This window comes from Alternaria postmessia (assembly GCF_024291825.1).
Source record: "Alternaria postmessia strain BMP 2775 chromosome Unknown scaffold_7, whole genome shotgun sequence".
In the NCBI taxonomy this organism is placed as follows: domain Eukaryota; kingdom Fungi; phylum Ascomycota; class Dothideomycetes; order Pleosporales; family Pleosporaceae; genus Alternaria; species Alternaria postmessia.
Genome location: NW_026260080.1, coordinates 295,221 through 321,565, shown reverse-complemented (window position 1 = coordinate 321,565; position 26,345 = coordinate 295,221). Strand labels below are relative to the sequence as shown.

The following is a 26,345-nucleotide window of genomic DNA, read 5'->3' as shown; positions in this document are numbered from 1 at the left end:
GCGTGTTCGGACTAGATGACGGCCCGACAGAAGTTCCGTGTGGGGTGGTCCATGCGTCCAATAGCTTGGACGCCGCGAAAATACTGCGAAAAAGTTCGAGAACATCGCATCGCCAATTGCAACACCACCAACCAACACAATAATCGCCATGGCTCTCGTGCAGACCGACCCCGACGCGTATGTGATCAAGCCAGCGGCGGCTGCGCCTGCCATCGACACCAGCGACTGGCCTTTGCTGCTCAAGAACTACAGCGACCGTATGCTGCAGCTTCCCCATAGCTCCAGAATGCTCTGCTAATGCGCGTACAGTGCTCGTTCGCACATCGCACTACACTCCCATCCCCAACGGTTGCGCGCCGCTATCGCGAGACCTCAAGTCGTACATTAGCTCTGGTGTCATCAACCTCGACAAGCCTTCCAACCCATCCTCTCACGAAGTCGTGTCATGGATCAAGCGCATGCTGAGGTAGGAAGAAACTTCGTGACTTGTTTCAGGCGCAGTCAGCTAACACACTCTAAAGAGTCGAGAAGACTGGTCACAGCGGTACTCTCGACCCCAAGGTCACTGGTTGCCTCATCGTCTGCATTGATCGTGCCACCCGTCTCGTCAAGTCCCAGCAGGGAGCCGGAAAGGAGTACGTTTGCGTCATTCGCATGCACGACAAGCTTCCTGGAGGCGAGGCGCAGTTTGCGCGTGCCCTTGAGACGCTCACCGGAGCTCTGTTCCAGCGTCCCCCGCTCATTTCCGCCGTCAAGCGTCAACTCCGTATCCGAACTATCCACGAGAGCAAGCTTTACGAGTTTGACAACGAGAGGCAGCTCGGTGTCTTCTGGGTCAGCTGCGAGGCCGGAACCTACATCCGTACTCTTTGCGTGCATCTTGGTCTTTTGCTCGGTGTCGGCGCTCACATGCAGGAGCTGCGCCGTGTCAGGTCTGGAGCTATGGACGAGACCAAGGACCTGGTCACTCTGCACGACGTTCTCGATGCCCAGTGGCTGCACGACAACAACCGCGACGAGGCCTACCTTCGCAAGGTCATCGCACCTCTCGAGAGTCTTCTGATGAGCTACAAGCGTATCGTCGTCAAGGACAGCTCTGTCAACGCTATCTGCTACGGTGCTAAGCTCATGCTTCCCGGTCTGCTGCGTTTCGAGAAGGGTATTGAGATCCACGAGGAGGTTGTCCTCATGACCACCAAGGGTGAGGCTATTGCGCTCGCATACGCGCAGATGTCTGCCGTTGAGATGTCATCATGCGACCACGGTGTTGTTGCGAAGATCAAGCGTGTCATCATGGAGCGCGACCTTTACCCCAGGAGGTGGGGTATGGGCCCAGTCGCCACCGAGAAGAAGAAGATGAAGGAGGCTGGCACTCTCGACGTAAGTTATTCAACGCTAGGTTTGCGAGTGCTATACTAACGGGTCCAGAAATTCGGCCGCCCCAATGACAAGACTCCCGCTAAGTGGAACACCGAGTACAAGGACTTCAACAGGAACGACGTCGATGGCGCTTCCGCACCTGTCGCTGAGACCACCTCCACGTCCGAGGTCCTCGCCGCTCCTGCTGTCCCCGCAACTGGTCTCGCACCTGCCGAAGAGGCTGAGGCGGAAGCCGAGGTCGCCGACAAGAAGAGCAAGAAGCGCAAGAGCCGTGGTGACGGCGACGACGAGGGTGATGAAGACAAGGCCGAGCGCAAGCGCAAGAAGAAGGAGGAGAAGGCTGCGAAGAAGGCCGCCAAGGCCGAGAAGAAGGACAAGAAGAAGAGCAAGGATGATTCTGACAGCGACTCCGACTAAACGATCAATATCTGAACGATGGACGTCCGGACAAAGCAACAGCGCGCATCGCTGCTTGCCTGTAAAAGCGCTGTACACCACAAAATCGTGTACATGTCATAGTTACTACTACTCTATCCTTGGATACCAGCTTCTTCAAATGTAGCATACCGGAAAATGGCGTTTGGGATCATGGGCATGCCGGCGTTTTTTGGCGTGTCGAAGCTTTCTGCGACAAAGGTGGTCGATTGCGTGTTGACGTGCGATATAGCTTGTTGCTAGACATGTTCAATTCACTGTTTAAACTTCATCTTTCTGACTCTTCCTCATGGTCATTACGATGTGCAGTGGTGCGTGTAGGCTGTACTGACTCTGCACGAGCTATTGAGATTGGGTAACTCTTGCAGCGTGTCCATGAGCTGTCGATGGGTCTGTCATGTTGATGCAAATCGCTGCTGATGTGTCACGGCCCCAGTCCTGTATTGAGTATCAGAAGCTCACAGACATGCAATCTGGCCGTCACGTTCGTGATCATAAAAAGATGCTAATGTCATGCATTGCTACCCAGATATGATGAACATGTTAAACGCTACTACTAGTAGCACAGCGCTATCAAGCAACTCTGTGGATCGGGCAGGTACATGTCCCAGCCACCTTGCTCTCCCTCTACACGGCTGCACATGCATATCACTTCGGAAATTGAGGATGAATTCATCCAACACCATGCATGAAGAGTCCACGATAGCTGCGATGTGCTGCTCTGTAAAAGTGAAGCTTTTAGGATTGTAAAAGCGGGGCGCGTCAAGGAAGACCACGAGGAACAACAAGCGCGCGTCGGGTGGAGCGCGACAGCACATTGCTAGGTACCCGTGGATGTCGATTCGATGCAACCCCTGTGATACAAATTCAGGTTTCTAATTTTGAATCTGAGCGCTTGATACACGACATCAATGATTGTGATCGTATGGATATGGCATTGTAGTTGAAGCTTCTCGAACCTTCTCTGTGTTCGCTCCGCATCAAGGCTCGACGTCACTGCTAGCGCCGTTTGACAAGTGGAGAGACATCCAAAGCTCGAGTGATAAATGCGACCCAACCTCATAAGCTACCACGCAGGACATTTACAAACACTAATTGCGCATACGCGAGATATCTTTCTCTTGTAATCACAGGACTTCAAGATGGTCAAGGAGTCCAAGCTCTACGATTCATTAGGTACGTTTGCCTCGGATATACCCCTCCACCGCCTTGCTCTGCTAGACAGCGGGTATGCCAGGGCCCGGGGTGCTCGGGTAGGCACATGAACTGTTACTGACTTATTTCTAGGCGTGTCGGAGACCGCGACGCAAGACGAGATCAAGAAGGCATACCGGAAGGCGGCGTTGAAATGGCACCCCGACAAGAACAAGGACAATCCGCAAGCTGCTGAGAAGTTCAAAGGTACGTACAAGGCATACCCAGCTCACTTGGATAGGAATGAGAATACTAATAGCACATCTAGAATGCTCACAAGCCTACGAGATCCTCTCCGACCCCGAGAAGCGCAAGACATACGATCAATACGGTCTCGAGTTCATACTACGCGGCGGCGTACCACACCCTGAAGATGCCGGTGGTGCTGGTGGAAACCCGTTCGCAGGCGCAGGAGGCGGTGGAGGTTTCCCATTCGCATCAGGCGGTGGTATGCCCGGTGGCGCACGATCGTTCCACTTCTCGACAGGCGGCGGTGGAAACGGCTTCAACTTCTCGAACGCCGACGACATCTTTGGCGAATTCATGCGCAGCAGCGGCGGCGGTGATGACTTTGACTTCGGTGGCTTCGGCATGGGCGGTATGCCTGGCGGAATGGGCGGTATGGGCGGCGGCGGTGGAGGCAGAAAGGGCAGTCAATTCCGAGGCGGACGACGAGCACCAGAACCCGAAGTCACAGTTGTGGAGAAGCCGCTCGCCGTGAGCCTGGAAGAGCTGTACAATGGCACCACGAAGAAGCTCAAGATCAAGCGCAAGACATACGACCAGAGTACCGGCAAGCAAAGTACCCAAGACCGGATTCTGGAGGTACCAATCAAGAAGGGATTGAAGGCTGGCAGCAAGATCAAGTTCTCAGACGTGGGCGACCAGGTGGAAGGTGGCACACAGGATTTGCACTTCATTGTCTCTGAGGTAAGTCACGATTTCTCATCCATTATATGCAAGCCGATACTAATGACACCATAGAAACCCCACGCAATGTTCACCCGCGAGGGCGACGACGTCAAGCACACCATCGAAATCGATCTCAAAGAAGCGCTTACCGGCTGGCGCCGAACCGTACAAACCATCGACGGTAAACAACTCAGCGTTGGCAGCGGCGGCCCCACAGGTCCGACCTGGACAGAACGATACCCTAACTTGGGCATGCCCAAATCGAAGAAACCCTCAGATCGCGGCGACTTCATCGTTGGCGTGAAGATCAAGTTCCCTACAAGCTTGACAAGCGCGCAGAAGGAGAAGTTGAAGGAGATACTGTAGTGGGCTCGTTGGGCATGACGATGGAACGACTTTGATTCTCGTATATCCTTTGTATTTCTTTATTTACTACATCGGGCAGAAGCCTATATATGCTCCAAGCGAGCCCAACGAAGGCGTCGGTGGAGTTTTATTATCTTTATTATGATTTGGGAGGAGAGATGAGGCAGGCATGACCAGTTGGATGGCATGCTGGTGGACATGATGGGGATGATATATGAAATAACGCGTCTACGATAGACGAATCGATGAACTAGTACACTGTGCACGATGTGGTTTGTTTATGCGTGATTCCATTCCGGTGATAGTTAGCGACTGCGACTGTCCATCCTGTGACGAGAGAACAACGACTAACGACACTTCTTAGGGTTCGCGGCTCGCAGCAAACTTCTTTCCATCTAACTCGCCAGCCACCAACCGTTCACATACACCAACCGTTCACATACACCAAACATAAGCACTCGCATCTAGCTCAGCCATTGGCTTTAGAGATCCCTACCGCTATGCACCACAAAGATACACCAACTGTGACAGCAAGGCTGCGCACTGCCCCACGTCTTGGCAGCCTCCTAGCTGCAGCCTGACTGAGCGTAACGGGGTGAAATCTGTCCTAGCTTCATCTACATCTTTCAACTTTGGATATGACTTTTGGCCTGTGGCGTTCTATCGCCACGTATATCGAATCCTTGAACAGTGGACCTATTGGCACATCCGACACTACAGCTGATCTGGACTCAGCTACCGATAGCGAAACTGAAGACGAAGGCCATGAGCCCTGCTACTTATTTTCGGATGAACGCGAACGTTACATGGTTGATACAAGTATCACGAAACTTCGACGTGGAGTGGCGGCTGCTTGCCAAAAGTGTAGTATTGTGCTCGATGCTATTACCACCTATAGTAGCGAGCGACTATGCATGGATAGCATAACAGAAGTCTGTATGCTAGCGGGTAGCTGGAGCATATTGCTTGATAACGACGAACGTGAAAGAATAAACCTAGAGCTATTTCGATTAGAAGGTAAGTTATACACGTGTTGCTTTGTTTGCTTTCAATAGCTGGGACAGCCAAGAATGTTTGGCGACGACATCTCACCGTCTATGTACGAACTGATTCGAGATACCCTTGCCTTCATAGGAGAGAGCGCACCGAATGAACCAACTACAAGAACAGAGTCTGACTTCCTGCAGGTCAGGAGCTACACACCCTGCCCGATCTTTTAACTTCCAAACTACACATTCCCACCAGGACACTTCTTTCAGGAGACACATCTTCAGATCAAGCTCTTCAAACATTGCACAATTGGATCGAAACCTGTGTTGAGCATCATGAGATTTGTGCTGGACGAAATGTCAACCAATTACCAAAACGAGTGCTTGAGATAGATGGAGAGCATGTCTATCTTCGTGAGCACTTGAAAACACTAACCATGTATGCTTGTCTAAGTCATTGTTGGGGCCCGTCAGGCCCAGCACTCAAGCTAGACAAGACGACTTCCGGTGATTTCATGGACGGTATACTTATCAGTCGATTGCCGAAGACCTTTGCAGACGCTGTTCGCCTATGTTCAAGACTTGGTTTTCGCTTTATCTGGATCGATGCCTGCTGTAAGTCGCTTTTATTAGATGATGTATATGTAACTAAGGTGCCCACTCAGGCATCATGCAAGACGACGAGGATGACTGGAAAGAAGCAGCAGCAATGATGGCAATCATCTATGAACGGGCCAATTTGACCATCGCAGGTACTTGGGCCGAAAACAGCGACTGCGGTTTGTTTGTGTTGGAGCGAGAAAGATACAAGGCCAGAAAGTTAAAGGACCATGAGTTCTACATACAGGAAAGCTGCGCCCCTTTCCCACATCCATCTCATGGCATGAAGCTGGATGATTTTCCACTGCTGAATAGGGCTTGGGTATACCAAGAGCGACTTTTGTCGTCACGGATGGTCCACTTTGGCAAGGATCAAGTAAGCGCCCAACGCTCGCTTCTTCTGAAGATTTGCAATCTCCAGATGTTAAAGCACCCCCGAAGTTTTTTGAGATTGAAAATGGTTTGCACGATACGATGTCTTTTTGCTCGTTTCAAACACATGAATCAAGTGGCTAATTCAACCAATAGATGTATTGGCAATGTCCCACTCGCTTTATCTCGGAGAGTGGGATGACCTACAAGGATATCTACCAATGGAGCAATAATCCAAGTTTTAACCTCTTTGAGGTCATCGGAGATCCGGTCGACCGCTGGCACAAGTTGGTAAACATGTATTCTGGCCTGGACTTAACCTATGCAAGCGATCGGTTACCCGCAGTCGCTGCCATAGTCGAACGTGAAATGCGATTACGCCCAGACGATGTATACATTGCCGGTATGTGGAAGAGTAGTCTGCTTTCGGATCTTGCCTGGGTGCCAGGTGCATCTTGCACGCCGCGGGCGTGGTGTCTCCGAATGCGCTCTCCAACATGGGCATGGCCATCTTCACAAGTGCAAGTTCTTTGGCTGAGCGGAACACTTGAACCATGCTTGAGATTGGTGGACCTATCCTACACTTGTATTGGACCGGCGCATGTTGGCGAAGTCGCAAATGCTAGCATCTCATTGGAAGGTCATCTATACACCATTCGGTTAACACGACACGTCGAGCGGAGGACAGCTGTATTAGAACCGTGCATGGAAATAGTTACTCGCTCAATTTCGGACGTTAGGTTATGCGATTGGAGTACACATATGGACTTCGACTGGTCTACGGGTGATCGACCGGTCATGGTTGGAGATACTTTCGACGTTTTACCTATCAACTTGCTGTCAGGATCAGCCTCTTATGTGGGGCTCATTCTTAAAGAGGTCACCGACGGCGTCTTCGAGAGAATAGGAACTATCGAGATTGAAGCCGTTTGTCAGTCGGAGATGACCACTCTACAAAAGACTTGGAGGATCTGTGAATTCGTTGAGGCATTGCCAATTCGACAGGTCAAGATTATCTGATGAGATGGTAGGGGACCGGGTGCTTGCTTCGGTCAGTGGATACTACACGCTGCTCGAACTACAACGATGTGGTCTCACGAGACCCACCGACCTTCAGAAATTCTTTACAATCACCACTAACAACTTTGTGTGATCAACCTGCGCATCGAACACTACGTGTCTGCTCCCATCGACGTTCAAAAAATGATATGGATACGGAGCGTTGCTAGCATACTCAGCCCTTCCACGGAAAAACAGCGAATCGACCGAGATCTCATTCACGCTCGGTGCATCGTTTTGTTGCGAATCTCGCCCACTGGCTCAACTACCTTTTGGGTTGCTGCCAGAACGGGTTTCCTGGAAGTCAAGTTGTTGGCAGTACGTCAAGTAAAGGTTGAAAGATTATGGTAAAATGCGTATCTAGACCACGTGTGCGCAGCTACGGCTATAATAGTAATGAACCTGTGGACATGTGGATAGTTGGGTAGTCAGCGCGAAGACGACTTTTAGAGAGCGGCGCTGGGAAGGAATCTATGGGCCCAGTGATGATGTTGCAAATGCTTGGTGACATCACCCATTGACTCATCGGTCTGCGCTCATCATTGGTTTCAATTGATCATATACCTGTCCTACAGTCATCCCAATCTTCCAGGATACATCGCGTCTACGGAAACGACGCTACATCTGGCACTTTCGACGTCGTCTTTTCTCGCCACAGTGAGCGCGACTGGCGAAACCAAAGCTGTAGTATCTTTCGATAGCCGCCACTCGAGTGGCACATTGCGTTGCATATCCTCTACCTCTGAGATCTGACTTGATATCGGTTTACCTGCGCACGATTGACACACCAGAGTTGACGGAAGTGCGGCGACTGAGCTACCAGACTGCGCACGATCTTGAATGACGCGGACAATCTGGCTAAGGACTGCGAACTCAATCTTGAGCTTGAAGCTGTATACAAGAGATTTGAAGGTTGTCTGTATCATGTAGAGATCCAGAAACTCTGTCGTGAGCAAAGCGATATCTAGTATCAGTAGGAGCACATTCATTACAACAAGCTGCCACATCCACTTCCTGGCTTTGCCGTCGAAGATGACACGCATTAGCTTGCGGGTCTCCAATAGATAGACGCATGATATGAAGATCTCCTGAACAGTGAAAAGAGTCATTTGTATCTTTTCCATGACCATGTAGCCGCGTGTGTAAGATTCCGGGTGCTTGGTGTATTGCCGTAGATTCAGCGTGACAGTAGGTACACACAGGCATATTGCCGAAGTAACGATCATCCAAAAGATGAAACGCAGGAGCTTGAGGTTCGGGGAGATCAAGTACAGGCGAGAATACAATACGACTGATTGCCCGGGAACCATCAAAACCCACCCGAGCGTAAGGAGGGTGTTGTAAACGTAAGGATTATGTGCAACGTTGTTTTGTTTCATCCATGCTCCTGTGTACCTCGTCAGCCAAGCCGTATTCGATTTGATAAGCTGATCATACCAGTCGCATACGGCACAATGCTGATCGCATTGACTATAAGACTCCAGAAGTACAAGCCGGAGTACCTCCTGAATATGACGAAGACGAGGATGAGTAATTCGATCGAATTGTACCACGCAATAGCTGTGAACGCGGTCATTGCTCGAGGGAGTACGCGGTTCGCACCGTATATGTCGAAGTTGGCGCCAGTGATGCCATTGGTACCGGTGACGTTTGCCATGTTGTTGAGGTTGTCGTATGACAGAACTAGAACATTTAGAATGCATATTGGGAACGTCGCATTATACTACAAGATACAAGTCTTCAGTGATTGTACCGTCTGCACGGCTTATGCGACATAGTAGTCACCGGTGCAACATAAGCATGTGTAAGCGTAGTGTTCGATGTCGAATCCAGCTTAGCGTCATCACGTATCGCTATTTTCGTACTACATGCTGTATATGCGGTCGCCGACATTAGATAGTCTAGAATAGGCACACAAACCAGTACCGTCTGTCGAAGTACGGGGTAGTGTAGGTATCGTGCCGCGTTGGCTGACACATCGCTGTAGGTGCTGCGGGGAGATGGAAGGGAACCCCGGCCAGGCTATGTGGCTGGCCCCGATCGCTATGCTTAGCCTTCTCAAATCGTGGTTTACGAAATGTTGTACGCCTCATGAGCACTGGAACATTGACTGAGATTTGGTGTTGGAAGGCTGGGGGTTCTACAGAGCTATGCGTACGATGAAGATGATTGTGGTTTGAGAGCTGAGAGTGCGGGAGTGAAGCACATAGCACGCCCCGGCTAGGAAAGAATCCCGCAAGCTGCGGTGTTCAAAACGAATGTTTTTCCAAGCAGCTACACGTGGTCGATTGTTTGCGTTGCAGGCCGCTGGAAATTGGGATGAAGGAAGGGCAAGGGACGCGACGCGAGAACGCCCGAGGCTGATTATTCAGACATGATGTCATGCTCGGACTAAAGACACAACGACGCGTCCTTCCCAGCCACGCTCTTTCGAACATCTTTTCGCGCGACGAAGCTATCTCCAAGCTTCACTATTCATCGCCAAATTGTTGGTTCCATTGACACTGAAGTGACAGAATTCATCTCGGCAAACTGACAACAAATCGGGCACGGTGTCTCACAGTGCGTATTATGATATGGCGAGAGAACACGTGGATGACAATGGAAAATACCCTTATGGGTAGTGACAGGAGTGGTGCTCAAATGGCATTATGAGTGCCCAACCGAGTGCATGGCTCTATACTTACGGCAAGAGCTGGCTGTGAAGACCCTCTCCGGGTAACACTTCCACTGGTATCTAAGTGGAAACCCGTCTTCGATGTATTTTCTATTTTCATCACCCATTATCATATTTCATCTTTGCATGTAGTTTATCTGTTCTGCATTCTAGACTTCGGGATTCTCCCTCGCAATCCGCTACATCAAAGAAATGGATCGACAAGTATGACATGTTTTCAGTGGTGTGGCAGGCTATGGCTGGATGTCCTCTCTACCTTCTGTTGCAATGAGATCCCTTACTGTTCCAAGGGGCTTCTAAGTTGATGGGGTGATGCAATCGTTGAGTGTCATTCCCGAGGTCGTTTGCGAGTTGCGCGATATGGCTTAGCGTTATGACCGTTTCCCTTTCACTTTCACTTTCTCAAGCTCTATTGAGCGCTTTTGTGACGCTGTACTCTCGCTTGTCCGTTGCGATTCTCTATTGTTCACCACAATTCATAGCGCTTGAGACTTTTCAGCGACCTCTAACCCACTTCCGCAATGCACCAGCAGTACTCCGCAATCCAACCCCGATATAGTCAGCCACGATCATACCCAGCAACTTCGATGATCTGTCGCTATAATGTCAAGCAAATTTCTACCTGTCGGAGTGGATGAGTCGCAGCGACAGCTCTTCGCCCGTTCCCTACGCCCTCGCCTAGAAGCCGAGCTCCAGCAGCAGATCGTGATCTATGCTCAGCAGTTCGGCGACGTATCTGTATACCACGCTCGCCACATCATCAGAGAGCACGCCGATGCCTTCTTCCAGAGTCTCCGTGGTTCTTCATCCCCGTCACGACCCCATGCAGCCCAGAACACAGCATCGAGAGCGGAAACTGGGGCATCGCGATGCAGGCTATACCTAGTTCGACCTGGTCAGCCTCTCTCCTATACAACTATATCCATATTCTTAGGCAACGTCCAGAGCAATCTTCGCTCGACTCCTGCCGCGATATTCCAACAAGCTCTGTCCTCCCCCGATCTGCTCCAGCTTCTTCAGCGTCAGCACGGTACTCCATCAACGTATCTGCCATTGCGACATGTCGCGGTGTGTCCTATCGTTGACAGAATAAGGAAACTTGGTCATGCAATTCGCGTTGGGGGTGCGTTCAAGAAGATGATTCGTGTCGCAATGAAAACCCTTGGCCATCTCTTCAAAGATACCAGCTTCGGAAAGCAACTAGAGCGACCAATCGCCCGTTTCATACTTGGTCTCATTCTGGAGCGCGAGTGTGCGAACTTCGGCCCCACTCCCTTCTTTGTTGATCGAGCGCGTCTCTACACCGTGCGACTTCAATGCCTTACTCGCTATCTCGATAAGATCAGTCGCAGTGCGCAAGACATAGCTGAGATCATTAACAACCTTCGTATGCCTACTGTCCCTGACACGAGCCGCTCGGGCGCGCTCATTCGACAGGGTAACATGAGTATCGGTACCTACATCGCGCGTAGTGCGAGCCCTGTAGCCTCCCCACATACCATTGCTGCTTCAGCATCCGTCACTCAGATCGCTGAACCTAAGCTGGCTACCCCAAAACAGACATCTGATACCTTGGAATCCAGGTCTGACGCTGCACCTAATTCACAAACATCGGTACCGGTGGCGTCAAGCACGAATGTATTGCAGCATACGACACCGGTGTTTACAACACACATCGTGCCAAATACACACGCTGTGAGCCTCAGCATCCAGCCTCGGTCCATCACCACCCAAGTGACACAGCTGGTAGGCGCCACAACCCGCAATGTCAACGCTAATGGCCCGCCCACCATCCATGTAGCCTTCCCGCCGAGTGATGCAGTGGAAGATTGTATCCCAGAGCCTACTCGTTGCCAGCAATTCGGCACAACAGACTCACGCGTGGGGCTCTCTCAAACTATGGACGGGGTAGAGAACTCGTCTGCCTCTAATTATGGTACCAACACTGGACATGATGACATGGATGGCGTGCAGCAAACTAATCAACCGACTGTCGTTGCACCCGCTTCAAGTCTTGGGCAAAATGAGAACCAAAACATGCCCGATGCGCCTCCACTTACGAAGGTTGCATTCGAGTCTACTACCAAATCAACTGGAGCTTCGTCTAGCATCACTGTCGACGAGACGAACGATCAGAAAATGCCTGACGTGCTTCCAACAACGCGCCCCATGCTCAGTATTGCTATCGGATCCAACTTAGCTCCGCCTGTTACTACTGCCGTGGTCACTAAGGATCAGGATATGACCGATACACCTCTCCCAGAGCAGTCTACAGTCGGGTCCGGCCGCCATATCTCTGAAGCTCCCACTATCACAACCATATCGTCTGTTAATCGAACCGAGCGATCCACGTTCACACCTCCTGTGGCTCCTCTAACATTTCCATCGTCGGCTGGGCAGCCTTCGGCGACTTCATCGTTCTCCAGTCCGACTGGCGCTGAAAGCACTATCCAGTCACGGGCGAAGTTGAGGGCGCAGGCAAACTCACATAACCATTGGGCTAACGGAAAGGCCCAAGTACTACTTGAACAGGTCTTTGAATTACACCGCGCTCTTCAACAGGCTCTCTCAAAGACGGACGGTCCAGGACCCAGGGATCACTTTCGGAACGAGGTTCTTGGCTATATCGACAATGCGGGTTCCGCAGCTGAGCTGGCTCAAAAGATCGACTACGCAATGAGGTATCAAATGTTGACCAATGCGGACTTCAACAAGCTTGCAAGACATGCACACGATGGACAACATGCTAGACGGCGGGAGGCGCAAGGGAACATCGCCATACAGAACACGGGCAACACTCCGCAGACAAACAAGCAGGTTGCTCCATCTCAAGCCGCTGATGAAGACAATGCGCAGCCAGCTGCTCCCTTCACGCCATTTGCTTCATCTCAAGCCGCATCCAATGTTATTGTGCAGCCAACCAATCTCGCCGCCCCTTCTCAGACGGCCAATACCAGCGTTACAATATCAGCTGGCTCCCTCAGGAGAGAATCGGCAACATCAGGGCCACAATCGGGCAGAGAGGAATTGACTAGATTGCTGATTGAGGCGCAAAGGAAGATGATGAACAAGACAGACAGAGCCTGGTCTTTTTTTGCGGGCATGTTCGACTACTCATGGCGGAAACCATCAGACAATGAGATTGTGCTAGATTATGTCATCAAACATCCCAGGTTCCAGGGTTCTGACAGCAGCAACCGAAAGAGGGTCAATATCGAATGGACTATCGACGTGATCAGAGAATTGGTCGCCGACCCGGCGCCCTCCAGCTGCGAGATCTTGGTCTGGACGTGCAACGAAGCACTAAATGCTCAAGACGTCAAAGCCGATGAAGAGATACCCGGATCGTACGCAACCTGCGCCGACCGCCAGAAAGAGCTTGGGCCACTCTTCAGACGTATTTCCGCCACGAACTTTGGGCTCATGAAACAAGTCTTCCCGAGTGGTTGCCTGACGTGGGACGAGATGAAGAATCTTGCGAAGACAGAAGAGCTTAGTTTCTTCAAGGACAAGAAGCCTGGGCGCTATGTCCCCTACATGCGAAACCTGAAGGAGTACTGGCGCGTCGAGGACAACATGAAAAATTTCATTGTTGATCGAAATGAGGCTCAGAGTATGGCTACCGGCCAAGAAACTACATCCGGACTCACAGGTTCACCAAAGGCCAAGCGCAACATCGCAGGGATCTCTTCCGATCACGACAAGGTTTCGAAAGAGAAAGATGCTGATGCAATGAATGACGATGATGATGATGAAACGAATGTACCGGAAGCGAACGACCCAGCTTCGAAGCGCTTTTGCATCGCACTCACTGAGAAGGAAGAACGTGCTGCGATGAAGGAGAAGATGGGGCGTAGAGCTGATGACTCTGGTGGAAGCGATCGAATGAAGCGGAGTCGTGAGTGATTCTTTAGGGCCGAAGCGGGGTTTTCAGCGAGTGTCTGTTTCTGTGAGCGTTCTTGTTTTTCTTTTGATCCATATGGCACACATTTGTGTCATTGGTTTAGTTTCAAGTTCCCGCGTAGCATTCTACAGGGATACTATTGTACGATTTGGCGTTAAGTTCAAGATACCCAGGGAAATAAAAGCTCAGACTAAGTTGATCGTTGTGACCTATGAGACTGAATAAGTACTGCACAAGTCTGGGCTTGCGGTGATGAGCGGGATATTTTGAGTCTCAGCTTGTCCAGGTTTGGTCATCCATTCCATGTGTTGACCACAACGCGCTTCTCGCGAACCTCATAAGTCGTGGCGCCGGGTAGATCATGCAGCGATAAGGTATTAGAGGAAAGGTTTTACCGAATAGTTGAATTGAAAAAAGTAAGTGTTTATGATACTGACCGAACGCCAGGCATGCTATGCTAAGAAGAAGAAATGGTTCCGAATGTACATCACTGGCAGGCATAAACCTAGCTACCAGCATGGCCTGTGGGACCTTGTGAAGTGTCTGCAAAAGATTAGCTGCAAGTTCGAAAACGCTCGTCTCTCGATCGAAATACTCACAGTCCATTGTCACAAAAGCGCGGTCCACCTCATTCAAGCCTTCTAGACAGTATTGCAGGGTCTCTGCGATATCATGGCACTTCCTCAACGGTGTCTCCTCCTTCATGAGCACATCAATCTCCACACAGACACCATCGCCCGCGTGGTAGCACTTGAGACTCTTGAACCCTTCAACGAGGGGTGAGAAGCGGTACGCCATGTACATCATCTTGCGCTCCACACGGTCATTGGCTGCTTCACCGGTCAGACGAGTGACATTTTCGAAACAAGTGCAAGCCCAGTCGTAGATGATGTATAGCGAAAGGCAAGCTGCGCCGAGAGGATCGAGCCACCAGACGCCGACGTGGCCGCCGATGAGAGGGAAAAGAAGGGAAAGTGTGTTGAAATAAACATCTGTGTTGGTTAGCAGATATACGTGGTAGGCGGAAGACACGAATGTACCAGTTTTGCAGTCTTGGGCGAGGGCCTGTACTTGCGTTGTCTTGACCCTTGCGCATCCGAACCAGATAGTGCCCTTGACGACGATTGTAGCTACCATGGCGAAGATAGCAGCGGGTGGCAACTGGGATACACTGTGGTCGCCGCTTGGCAGGAGCTTCTTGACCGACTCTTGGAGAATCTGGAGGAACGATATAACCATAATGATAGAGAAGACCAGAATTCCAATGGGTTCGAGGCGTCGTCGGCCGATGGGAAACTTCTTTTTTAGACTCTGCAAACGCCAGCCAACGAGTTTGTTGGTGGTCCAGATAATGATGGTGCATAGCAAGTCAAGTGCTGAATCAACAAGGGACGCGATCAGCGACAAAGAGCTGGACCAAATTGCTGCTACACCCTTGGCCGCGAGTAGAAGGACGTTTACAAGAACGTTAATCTGAAAACTGTCAGCTTTGGCTACATTTTCCGTTTTTAGGACTTACGTTTATCGCCCACCGTGCGTGTTTGGCAGATCTCGCTCTTCGGTCACGCTCTTCTTCGGGGAGAAAAGGTTCCAATTCCTCGCCGCTATTGCCCAATGGTCCACGGTCTTCTGCTACTCCGTCGCCATCGGTGTCTCGCGGATTCATACTATCCACAATATCATCGGCAAGCGAAGAAACAACCATGTCTACTTCTGCCCAGTCGTCCAAGCGCGAGTTCTGCTCCTCGTAGAAGCCGCGTACTTTCTTATTTTTGATGGATTTGAGCTGTGGAACACATATTAGCATCGTTGCAAGTAGACGTATGGATTGAGACGTACACTCTCGTCGCTCTTCCTGAAAAATTCCAGCGCTTCATGGTCGATATTATCGATCAACTTCTTTTTCATCTCATTGGCGCGATTGTCCTTTACGGTTTGGTCGATCGCATCACGAAATCGCTTCTTTGATTTGACAGGATTGTTTCCTCCATATCCGCCTTCCAGGTCGACACGCTGGTATTTACTGAACTCGTTGGCATTGCTTCTGCTGTTAATGCTGCCGTTGCTGTTGTGGCTGTTGAGAATGTTGCGTCTGGTTCCGACCATAGCTCGTAATTTTCGAAGTTTCCGGAACTCCTAGGATATCGATGTAAGGTTTGAGAAAGAAAGAGGTTGTAGACAAGGGCTGACAAGAAAACCAAGCTTACAAGAAGGAAGACGCGACGCGCTGTCAAACCATGGCAGCCAAGATTCCGAGACATGGAAGACGCCAATGCGTAATAGCGTTGGAGAGCGCATCATAAACTGGAGACACTATGCCACATGTGGCAGTGTCCCTGCATCAGAGGGATATATTGTCGATAGTGCTTGCTCCAGGCTGCGTCAAACGTCGCTGAATGGGTGCTATGACATCACCTCTCTAGCGTCGCGTGGTGGACGCGATCGCGGCGCCTCCGCGTCAACCATCGAGGTTGCATCGCCTTGGCAGGTACCGTCGCGGCACATCACCCCGCAAAACTGTACAAGCTCTAATCTATCGAGTTAGACAGTCGGCTTGCTTTTTCGACACCGTTAGGACTGTTATGCGAACAGCGATAAAAACCATGGAAATGTGAGCCACTCGATGAGGCGGTGCGTTGACGTCACGCCCCCAAAACCGGATGGCCTCTCACCACCAACGCCGTTGAAACACGTTCCGGCCATCGCAATGTGCCGCTTAGCCGAAAGGGCCGAACCAAGCGTCCGGTACACTTACCTGGGATCAACCATCGACGAATCGCAAGACAAACATCCGATCTCGTCTTCGTCAGATTCCAGCTCGAATTGAGTTTCAAATGTCACCAGGCCAATGCCTATCTCGATTTTGCCATTGAATTCGCCGAAGAGGTAGGGTTATTTACCGGTCACGTTAGACACCTCCGATTAGTTTGCGGTGAGCCTAGGGAAGACTCTGGTCATGATTTCTTCCTTTCTGCAACATTTCATCAATATCAACATGGAGCAGTCTTCTTTGTTAGTGAGGAGATCGTATCTGAGAAGCTATGATGAGGCGATTCGCTTCGTGTCGCTTTACATAAGCAACCCCCGCAACCACCGGATGAAATACCTGTCCGAGCTGACTTCCAGGGCTGGATAAAAGAGGCGAAGCTCGCCAAGTTGTGTCCAAGGCGCGCCGAGGAACGACAAATAAAACCGCGGTCATCTGCTACTGCGCGTTGTTCCCTTGACCGTCAGCAACCACCCATCATGGCAACATCAACAGCACGCGTCGGCCGCCCGAACAACAATGCGCTACTAGTTGTGATGGCAGTTCTAGCTGGGATTGGGTTCTATACTATGCGCATTACGACTGCTCAAAATGAAGTTCCTGTTGGTTTCTTGGGCGTAGCTGCATCAGGTACTCTGCCTAACGGCGTGTCCCTAAAGAAGCACTATACGGGTATCCGGATTCTAGACGAGGGACTGTCTTTTTTGGTGGCTGCATTCTTGTATGGGCCCACAGGATGGAGCGAGACCTTCTACTGGCAACAGCTCCATTTCCTCATCCAGATCACGCCCCTTCTTGCGGTGCATGGTGTCGAGGCATGCCGGGAGCGGAACCAGGGTAGTTGGGTAAAATAGTAAGTGAACCATCAGGAGGGATTTGACGAAAGTCGCCGCATGTTGCTGATAATATGAAGTATTTCTATCTGGGCCTTCATCTACCAGAATGTGGGGGCAGCTTGCATAGTGACTCTCTGGTGGCTAGCTTTGCATCGCATCTCAAGCCCTAAATCATACTTCCAGACTGGACGCACTGTTCCATTACCTTATGCGCGCGCGATTCTCCCAGGGATTCTCTTATTCTACGTTGTGCCTACCATCGCATTATTCATCCCCGGCCTAGATTCAGACATGCTCCAGAACCTTCTCGCATTCTGGCAGTTCACGCCCATTCTCGCCAATATCCCGCTATGGTTCGTTGCTCTCTCAGGTTCTTCGACCGTCATCACCACGAAGAACAAGAGTGCGGACGTCCGAAGTCTCAAGGTTCTCTATGCTTTCGCTTTCGTTCTCTCTGTGGCGACGCATTGGATCACCATCCGTGGTATCTCCCTATCCGACAATCCCGATGTGACTTACGCCCGCGTATTCATCCCCAGTACCTACACATGGAAGAAGGGTATGGAGTGGGGCCTTCTGTTTATCTTCCAGTGGGACTGGCTCATCATCGGATCAATGTACATCATTCCGTCTTGGGTCGCTATATGCGATGTGCAGCGGGTGAAGAATGGAGAAGCCACACTCGAGAACATTTTTGAGAGCTTTCTCGTCATCGCCGCGGTGACGGCTATGGGTGGACCAGGCGCGACGCTTGCTGCAGTCTGGTTTTGGCGAGAGGGCAAGATGGCGGAAATTGAGAATACATCGGGTGCGAGAAAGATGCAGTAAAGATCGAGAGCTTATGCACGTTTACCTATGTACCATCAGCAAAAATGTACAATTACACAATATTAGCTATGAAGAATGTGGTAAAAATGCAGCCTGTGACCAATGGCAATGTAAGCCAGCATCACGAAACGTTGCATGATATCCGGATTTCGATTTGCATTGCATCGCAGCTCCTCCTACATCTGCTATCCTTCCTTCTTTTTAACCTGTCCGCTCCCACCATTATTCTTGTCTACCCTATGACCACTTAAACTCATCCCAGATATGTCTGATTCCTTGCCGCTCCAGTCGACAGCCGCTTCATCCTGTACTCCAAAGTGCGAACCGTCTGGTTTCAATGCAACAGTAACCGCCACACCCGCATTCGTCACCTCTCTGGTCTGTGCTATGCCTTCACGTATCTTATACTCGTGAACCCTCTTGAGTATCTCTTTGTCCGAGACTCGCCTGTTTTGAGTTGGTGTGATGGCAATCGCTTGACTCTGGTGCTGTAAAGCCAAGGGAGGTTGTGGTAGAGGGCGAGGTAACGGTTCCTGCAGATATTGCTGTGGTGGTGGCATTCTAGTATCGGTAGTGGCCTGCAAGTATTCTCCGGTTGTTTTGTTGCCTTTGCTGTCGTTGTTCTTATGCTTGTCAGCAACCCCTCGTTGAGAAAGTGTTTGAGACACGATTCCAGGTATCATGCACGCCATCTCTTCTCTGAGATTAGGCAATAGTCTCTCAGCCACCGCGGTGGCTAGTATCGGAGTTATGTGTTCAATAATGGTTTTGAACTCAGTAGTATTGCTCGATGAGGATGAGGTAGCCATTGTATCGACTAATCAAGCGGTTGATGCTGGGCTAGTGGTGTTGTAGTTGAGTGCTTATATATGCATGGGCAAATGATGCTAGTTGAGCTACCAAGTATCTGGTGACCATTGTTATGATGGTGATGTGACTAGGGGATTCTTCGTGGTCTCCACATGTGACCATGAGCAAGATGTTTGATTACCGGTATGGCAGAAGGTGTCTTAGGAAGCTGGTAGAATTGGTGGAGGTCTGATATCAAGTAACCGAAGTGTTTTTGCACACCAGATACCTTCAGACTTGAGATGCAGTCCTACTCTACGCGCAGTCGTTAAGGTCGCGCTAACAACGTAGCATACCTTTCCTTTACGTCTCTCAACAATGGTGACTCCAACACCTTCTCCCAATCCTCATTCAGGATGTTTTCCAAAGTAGCAACGCCCACTCCAACAAGGGCCTTAGTCTCGTCCTCGTTCGACCATCTAACTCTAGTAGGCCAGAACGCAACATGAACTGCCCAGTACACTACCACTCGTGTCAGCCACGACCTACCAAGCGTCTCTGTCTGCTCCCGAGCTATAACATAGGCGTTCAGAAATGCACTAAGTAAACCCCTACCGCCACGAAAGCGATCAAGAAGGAACGATTCGGCAGCGAACTGACCAACATCGGTTGCACTGGTACCGCGGCGCACCAGCTCCCAATCCACAATCGTCAGCTCGACTGGCTCTTGTTCAATGTCCCGCACGAGAACATTGCCAGGCCAAAAGTCGCCGTGACAGATACATTCATCATCTACCGCGACTAAACTTCCGAATCTTTCGTTGATAACGTGAGCCAACTGAGGGTCATAACCAGATTGTGTAAGGGCGATATGTAGGCCATTGTACGGATACCGATAAATATCGACCGCAATAGGGTTATTGTCGATGCCTCGGTCTTGATCCGGTGAAGCGAGCGAGAGATGTTTTGCGGATAAATGCAGTGCAACGAGCCATCTTCCAATCTGTTCTGCAATGTATGGTATATCAAGCTTCAGGTCTGTGTAAGCGTCCTTGAGATTACGACTACCCCCATCTTCGAGTTCAAGCAGCTTGTTGGTCTCGTCGTAGTTCAACAGCCGCACCGTGTGTACGTTCGATCCGGGAAGAGTTGCGATCAAAGAGCTCTCAGAGGAAGATAGAGCCTGCAAGATTCGCGCTTCGTAGTCCATACGCTTAGGGTCGAATGCAAAGTCTTTGTTGCTATGCAAATAGGGTTCTGCGTGTTTCAAGATGCGTGTCGAGCCATCATGGTTTTTGACACGGTAGACATAGTTGGCACTGCCTCCTGAGAGTAGTTGTACGCTGATAGGTGTAGACTGATGTGCTTCGAGGTATTCTCTGACCCCCTTCTCGTTGGTAAGTTCGTGTGAAGACATGCCGGTAGAAGGCTCTTGGAGACAAGCCTACTACATAGCTTTTTGTAAACAATTGCTGCATCGTGACTTTCTCTCCTGACTCATGACAGAGATGCTGATCGGTGAAGCTGGACGCAGTAGTGACATGATTCTATATGAGTCATGTGCCAAGAGCTGAGCAGTGAGGGAAAACCTGGGCGCAGCCATTGGAGGTGGACAGTATTGGTGCTCTCACATTAAACCGGAAGTGGAATAGCATCTGCTTGCGTTCGCCCCTGCTCCCTGCGGCATCGATTCTGCCCCGCTCCACGCAATACATCTATCACACCTAGCTCCATTAATGATACATGAACGCATACAGAAGATTTTCAGTATTCTTGTCTTGGGCGCAATAGATCGCAATTTTGACCAAGCTTCCGGCTGGTAGCCCTTCGCTGCGTTTTACTGGGTTATGCGTTATCTACCACCGACCGGCATTCACTTAACGCGAAGCCGCTTCTACAATCGCAATGAATGCGCTGTATCCCACACGACTATCGGACACTGAAATCCGCCTCTTGCATATACTACCCTCTGAGTCTACGGAGTCACTAGTATCGTGTGAGCTTCGGCAGTACAAGATCGATGATATCCCCGCATATGAGGCGCTCTCTTACTGTTGGGGCGACTCAGCTGAACGTCGTGAGATAGTTTGTAATGGCGCAACACACTGGGTCACGATGAACCTGCGAGATGCGCTTGTTAGATTGCGACTAACAAATGAGGCACGGATTGTCTGGGCAGACGCACTGTGCATTGCGCAGTCTGACGAAGAAGAAAAGAGCTCTCAGGTACGCCGCATGGGTTCGATCTTTCAGTGCGCCAAACGCGTCGTTGTCTGGCTGGGTCACGTCAAAACGGAGTATGCTTTGGATATCAAGCGTGTTTTCGATGCTCTGATATGCGTCAGAGCCTTCAAAGGTGATCCCGAGCACCACTTTTCTGATTGGCGTATCCCGGATGTAGCTGCAGTCTTTGGCGGATCGCTACCATGGAATGCGCTAAATCATTTCTTTAATACCCCTTGGTTTCGGCGGATATGGTGTATACAAGAGATCAGATTAGCTTCTGACTCAATGTTCTATTGGGGAGCTGAGGAACTTTCGAGGTACGTTCCCGTGCGCTTAGCTGGATGGACGGTGGACCGTTGCCAAGGCGAGATACAACATTCACCATACGCAATCTTCGAACAATACGCTTATTATATGAACGGGCCATTCCGTGACGACAAATGTAGTCTTCTTTCAGCTCTGAGAACCTACAGAAAATGGGAAGCTACAGATCCTCGAGATAAGATCTATGGCATTCTTGGTTTGATGGAACTTGATGAGGAAAGACATATCATCAGAATCGATTATGATAAGTCAGTCCAGGATGTTTACCATGATTTGGCCACTGCAGTCATAGGATGGACTGGCGATCTTGCCCTCTTTGCCCATGTACATCATGGTGCGCACTACGACGGTGACCCAAGATACAGATCTTGGATCCCTCAATGGGATCAGACGATACATGTGCCGATTTTTCCAATAGGAAGTCTTTTGTCTCCCCCTACTCTACCAAACGGGACATATCATACGGTATCTCCGCCCGTAGACACTGCACAGCCTTATGACCGACCATTAATGGTATCCGGGTTGGCCCATCAAACAGTCTTGTATACAGGACCGCCGATAAATGGGTCCCTTGCCGACTTGCCGCATGAGAGGATAACTTTTAGAAACTATCCGCGACGGATTGTCCTAGAGTACTGGAACGAGAAGGTGCCCACAGGGTCACCTTTAGGCCGTGATCTGAGCCCCGTAATGATGTCAATGGCACGGACATTGACCACAGGAGTGGTACTTCAAGATGATACGTTGTACGAGTGCGCAACTGAAGACAATATAGCAGCATATTCCCAAAGCTTTTTAGCCTATATTCGCCTCCTCCACACGATTGCTGACAACGAGAGTGAAGGCGGCTTAACGACACAACATTTGAGCGAGGATGACGATAGTTGGAAGCTGTTTGAGGATATTATGGGAAATTGTTGCTATCGACGAAAGTTCTTTCGTACCAAGAATGGTTCCCTCGGCCTTGGACCAGCTTGTCTGAAAGAGAACGACATGATTGTAGTCCTGGAAGGGGCATATAATCCCTGTGCGCTGCGACCACAGGGCGACACCTACCTACTGTTAGGTGACGTGTACATGGATGAGATTAGGCACGGAGACCTCATCAAAGAGATTGAAGAAGGGCACAAGGAACGTCAGTATTTCTGCCTTAACTAAGGTATTGCGGGAAGGAAGTACCGCAGATACTGGTTCGATATTGTCGCTATATAGACTGCTGTTTTGGCTAATCAATACCGGAATTCACCACCTTCGACACCATTCCTCCCGCCAATATCCAACTCCAACAGGCGCGTCTTAACCCTCTGTGCAACAGCTTTCCCGAACGCGTCGACATTGTTGTAGTTAGGCATCCCCCCACTCATTGAAAGATCTGCTTTACCCCAAGGTACATCCATTGTTTCTTTACAAGCATCCTTCATCTGATTGAACATTTGGTCGTCAAATCCTCCGCCTACAACAACTGCAGCAGGTCGCTTGGCATAGTTTTGAGATCCGAGGTTGGATTGAGAGTTTGGCGGTACAGTGGACGGAGAGACTAGAAGAAGCGGAAGATCACTTGTGCCAACCGTTGGGGAAGAGATTATGTGGATTACTTCGAGACGTTAGTTCCCGTAGTAGGGAAACGCAAGGAGGATGGCAAGAAAAAGACATACCATCGTACTCAGGCATGAGGTATTGCCGAACCGCTTGTGCGAGTGGAGGATTTCTACCGCACAAGACAATAGGAATTGCAGACATGTTGGACGCGGAGGTGAATTGTGGTCGTGTTTGAGGAATGTGCGATGCTATCGAGCTCGAGCGGAGTTGGTGTGGAAAGTTTTGTAGGATGTTTCTGAACATTGGCCAGTTCAAGTTGAAGATTCAAACAATTTGCATTCTCATCTTGTTCTTATATTGCACTTCAACATTGTCGTCTATATGTCCGAAGCGGCTTAGCGTGGCTCTGGAGTAGATCCGAGGATATCATAAGGCGCCCTGGTATCCATACACTAACGAGGAATAGGATTGGCTTCGGACTGTAAGAGCGAGCGAGGTTACTCAGCTGAAGGCGAGCACCCGAGGAAGCAGATGGCCGGGTCGACAGTTCGGAGTATCAAGATACCAAAAGCGGCCACGCCTGAAACAATGATTAGTGGTAAGAAGACGATTTTGGCAACCATTAAGAATGCATCGCGCATGTTCTTTCAATTATAATAAACATACTACAATTATTACGCCGTGTCCCCAGAGATTTTCAGTACTATCACAACGCTCAGTGCTTGCGCAAATACAAGACCACCCATCCAAACAACCTGTACACAGCAACGATGACCAGAAGATACCCCACATACTTCCCTGTGTTTCCCGTCCCAAACCCATACGCGCCTAACACTGCCTTCCCGTCCACCAAGCACTGGTCCTGCAACTCACTCGGATACATGCACTGACACCCACCTCCCTCTAGCCTCTCGCAAGCATAACTCCTCTTTCCAAACTCATTGACCATCATCCCGCGGAATACATACGCCTGGTAGTCAATGTAATGGAAGACATACCTCCAAAATACATTCAGCGTATCGGGCTGCACCATGAACCCATTCACGCACATCCAAAGCCCATTCGCAAACGCCGTGGCAGCAAGTGCCACAACGAATATAGGAATGAGGCTCGAAAGCAACACCACCAAAGACTCTGCAGCCAGCAGGTCCAGGAACAGCCAAAGTACCCACATCCAAAACCCCTCTGCACTCGGTCTGAAACCCCCTAGCCAATAACTCACCACGCTGAACAGCACGGTGATGAGGAAGAGGTACGGAATTCCCACGATAAAATTAGCCAGCATGAACGCCGTAGGTCCGTAAAGCCCATTCGCGCGTTCTTTGGAGTAAATAGCGAGGTCTTCGAGGTACGCGGGGATATAAGCGACGGCCATGAAGGACATGAAGGCGCCACCGAAGAAAATAGCGTTGGTAAATGCTTGGATGTTGGATTGGGTGGGAGAGAGTCGCAGCCAGACTGTGCCCATCATGATAGCCAGACCGAGATACATGGCTATTCGGATGCCGTACGCGACGATATCGCGGTGGGATTTGATGAAAGAGCGGTGGACCAGGGGTAAGAGGGTTGAGAGAGCAGATACGCGTGTGCTGGAAGAAGTGGGCGCAGAGGATTGGGGGGAACTGGATGGCATTTTGGCGGCGACGCGGAGGTTTGCGGACAGTGTTGCTGCTGCAGGGGATGTGGCCCAGGAAGTGTGGAGATGGGAGAGGCGTTGCGATGCGGCGGTGTCGTCTTGGGAGAAATCAGTGTTGATCAGGTCGATAACAAACTCGGCTGGATTAGTGTACAACGGCATCTTTTGGTAATCATGTTAGTTGTCGTCGCCTTCGCAACACAATAGAATGTAGACTTACCTCATATCCCAGTCCCTCGAACCACTCCTTGACTCCCTCAACCTCGCCATTGTAAACGCACTTCCCCCGGCTCAACAACATCAGCTTGTCAAACAACCCAAAGGTCGCAGTACTCGGCTGATGAATGGACGCAATCACCAAGATCTTGTACTTCTTCGCGATACCCTGAACGAACTTGATGACTTCGTAGCTAGCCGCAGAGTCAAGTCCACTTGTCGGTTCGTCGAGGAAGAGTATCTTTGGGGACGTGATCAGTTGACTGGCGACGCTGACACGTCTTTTCTGACCGCCAGACACACCCTTGCGGATGGGCGTACCGATCAGTGTATCGGCTTGGGCGGTGAGGCCGAAGGATGACAGGAGAGAAGTTATAAGGGCCTTGCGGGAAGCTGCTGGTACGGAACTTGGGAGTGCGAGTTGAGCGGCGAAGTAGAGTGTTTCGCGGACGGTGAGGGAGCCGATCAGAGCGTCTTCCTGCTCGACGTAAGAACTCATTTTGCGAAACGACGATAGTGCTGTTGGGGCACCGTTGATGCGGAGGGTTTGTTGAATGGTGGCTTTAGGTATCGCGGCGCGGTGGGCAAGGATGTTGAGGAGGGTAGTTTTTCCAGAGCCACTGAAGTTACTACGTTAGATGTCTGTCTATAGTCTGGGTGAGGATGGTATGAACGTACCTGGGACCCATCAGAGCCATCATCTCGCCTGCTTCAATCATTCCGCTAACGTTGGAAAGAAGATCAATTGGCTCTTTCGACACCCTGTCTTTGACTGTGACCGTGACATCTTCCCAACTGAAGCTCTTCACTTCATCATTGCTTAGATGCGCATAGTCTGAGCCTGCATTGCCTTTCTCAACGTCTCTTGTGGTACTAGATGATGACATGACTGAGAGATCAAGTCTAAGCGGTGTGCTTTGTGTAGTTCACTACACGATCAAAGTAATCTGACTGGAAAAGTGGGCAAGAACAGCGGTATATACTAAATGATGTAGAAGAAAAGGATTGGTGTAGTAGGGGGGTAGGAATGAAACCGAAATCCACACTTTTCGATGAACTATCTATTCAAGAAGCGATTGAATGCGAGATGGAGTGGAAGATGTCAAGACTATGTAAAGACAGCTCCTAGATAGGAGCAAAAGTATGGGGGCCAAAAACTCTATGAAACCCGCAAACCCACCTCCATCTCCTTCCCAAGCAGTCAGACATACGTGAACGCCGATGGTCTGCAGTACCAAGAAGTCCCCGACGGTCCGATATTACTGTCATCGGCGAGAAGTCACCGGAAGGGGTGGC

General features: G+C 50.3%; 10 protein-coding genes across 10 annotated transcripts; 5 read left to right on the top strand and 5 right to left on the bottom strand.

The window, feature by feature from the left end:
• Nucleotides 1–148: 148 nt before the first annotated feature.
• Nucleotides 149–1,797, top strand: CBF5 (centromere/microtubule-binding protein cbf5; the record flags this gene model as incomplete). Its single annotated transcript, XM_051728180.1, has 4 exons — nucleotides 149–257; nucleotides 310–466; nucleotides 522–1,380; nucleotides 1,429–1,797. 4 exons carry the CDS (start codon nucleotides 149–151, stop codon nucleotides 1,795–1,797), a joined length of 1,494 nt encoding a protein of 497 aa, XP_051592062.1.
• Nucleotides 1,798–2,957: 1,160 nt separating this feature from the next.
• On the top strand, nucleotides 2,958–4,287 carry J4E82_001872 (uncharacterized protein; the record flags this gene model as incomplete). The annotated part of the gene is made up of 4 exons (XM_051728179.1): nucleotides 2,958–2,991; nucleotides 3,103–3,216; nucleotides 3,278–3,939; nucleotides 3,994–4,287. The coding sequence occupies 4 exons, from the start codon at nucleotides 2,958–2,960 to the stop codon at nucleotides 4,285–4,287; spliced, it is 1,104 nt and encodes a 367-aa protein (XP_051592061.1).
• A 638-nt stretch (nucleotides 4,288–4,925) lies between these two features.
• J4E82_001871 (uncharacterized protein) lies at nucleotides 4,926–7,268 on the top strand (the record flags this gene model as incomplete). The annotated part of the gene is made up of 4 exons (XM_051728178.1): nucleotides 4,926–5,304; nucleotides 5,475–5,891; nucleotides 5,942–6,252; nucleotides 6,405–7,268. 4 exons carry the CDS (start codon nucleotides 4,926–4,928, stop codon nucleotides 7,266–7,268), a joined length of 1,971 nt encoding a protein of 656 aa, XP_051592060.1.
• Nucleotides 7,269–7,882: 614 nt separating this feature from the next.
• On the bottom strand, nucleotides 7,883–8,964 carry J4E82_001870 (uncharacterized protein; the record flags this gene model as incomplete). The annotated part of the gene is made up of 2 exons (XM_051728177.1): nucleotides 7,883–8,694; nucleotides 8,745–8,964. The coding sequence occupies 2 exons, from the start codon at nucleotides 8,962–8,964 to the stop codon at nucleotides 7,883–7,885; spliced, it is 1,032 nt and encodes a 343-aa protein (XP_051592059.1).
• Nucleotides 8,965–10,587: 1,623 nt separating this feature from the next.
• Nucleotides 10,588–13,890, top strand: J4E82_001869 (uncharacterized protein; the record flags this gene model as incomplete). Its single annotated transcript, XM_051728176.1, has 1 exon — nucleotides 10,588–13,890. The coding sequence occupies one exon, from the start codon at nucleotides 10,588–10,590 to the stop codon at nucleotides 13,888–13,890; it is 3,303 nt and encodes a 1,100-aa protein (XP_051592058.1).
• A 503-nt stretch (nucleotides 13,891–14,393) lies between these two features.
• Nucleotides 14,394–15,994, bottom strand: J4E82_001868 (uncharacterized protein; the record flags this gene model as incomplete). Its single annotated transcript, XM_051728175.1, has 5 exons — nucleotides 14,394–14,431; nucleotides 14,488–14,880; nucleotides 14,929–15,361; nucleotides 15,408–15,674; nucleotides 15,728–15,994. 5 exons carry the CDS (start codon nucleotides 15,992–15,994, stop codon nucleotides 14,394–14,396), a joined length of 1,398 nt encoding a protein of 465 aa, XP_051592057.1.
• A 1,140-nt stretch (nucleotides 15,995–17,134) lies between these two features.
• On the top strand, nucleotides 17,135–18,319 carry J4E82_001867 (uncharacterized protein; the record flags this gene model as incomplete). Its single annotated transcript, XM_051728174.1, has 2 exons — nucleotides 17,135–17,508; nucleotides 17,569–18,319. 2 exons carry the CDS (start codon nucleotides 17,135–17,137, stop codon nucleotides 18,317–18,319), a joined length of 1,125 nt encoding a protein of 374 aa, XP_051592056.1.
• A 1,117-nt stretch (nucleotides 18,320–19,436) lies between these two features.
• On the bottom strand, nucleotides 19,437–20,525 carry J4E82_001866 (uncharacterized protein; the record flags this gene model as incomplete). Its single annotated transcript, XM_051728173.1, has 1 exon — nucleotides 19,437–20,525. The coding sequence occupies one exon, from the start codon at nucleotides 20,523–20,525 to the stop codon at nucleotides 19,437–19,439; it is 1,089 nt and encodes a 362-aa protein (XP_051592055.1).
• A 2,362-nt stretch (nucleotides 20,526–22,887) lies between these two features.
• Nucleotides 22,888–23,398, bottom strand: J4E82_001865 (uncharacterized protein; the record flags this gene model as incomplete). Its single annotated transcript, XM_051728172.1, has 2 exons — nucleotides 22,888–23,252; nucleotides 23,314–23,398. The coding sequence occupies 2 exons, from the start codon at nucleotides 23,396–23,398 to the stop codon at nucleotides 22,888–22,890; spliced, it is 450 nt and encodes a 149-aa protein (XP_051592054.1).
• Nucleotides 23,399–24,145: 747 nt separating this feature from the next.
• J4E82_001864 (uncharacterized protein) lies at nucleotides 24,146–25,936 on the bottom strand (the record flags this gene model as incomplete). The annotated part of the gene is made up of 4 exons (XM_051728171.1): nucleotides 24,146–24,167; nucleotides 24,196–24,995; nucleotides 25,054–25,678; nucleotides 25,728–25,936. The coding sequence occupies 4 exons, from the start codon at nucleotides 25,934–25,936 to the stop codon at nucleotides 24,146–24,148; spliced, it is 1,656 nt and encodes a 551-aa protein (XP_051592053.1).
• Between the last annotated feature and the right edge of the window lie 409 nt (nucleotides 25,937–26,345).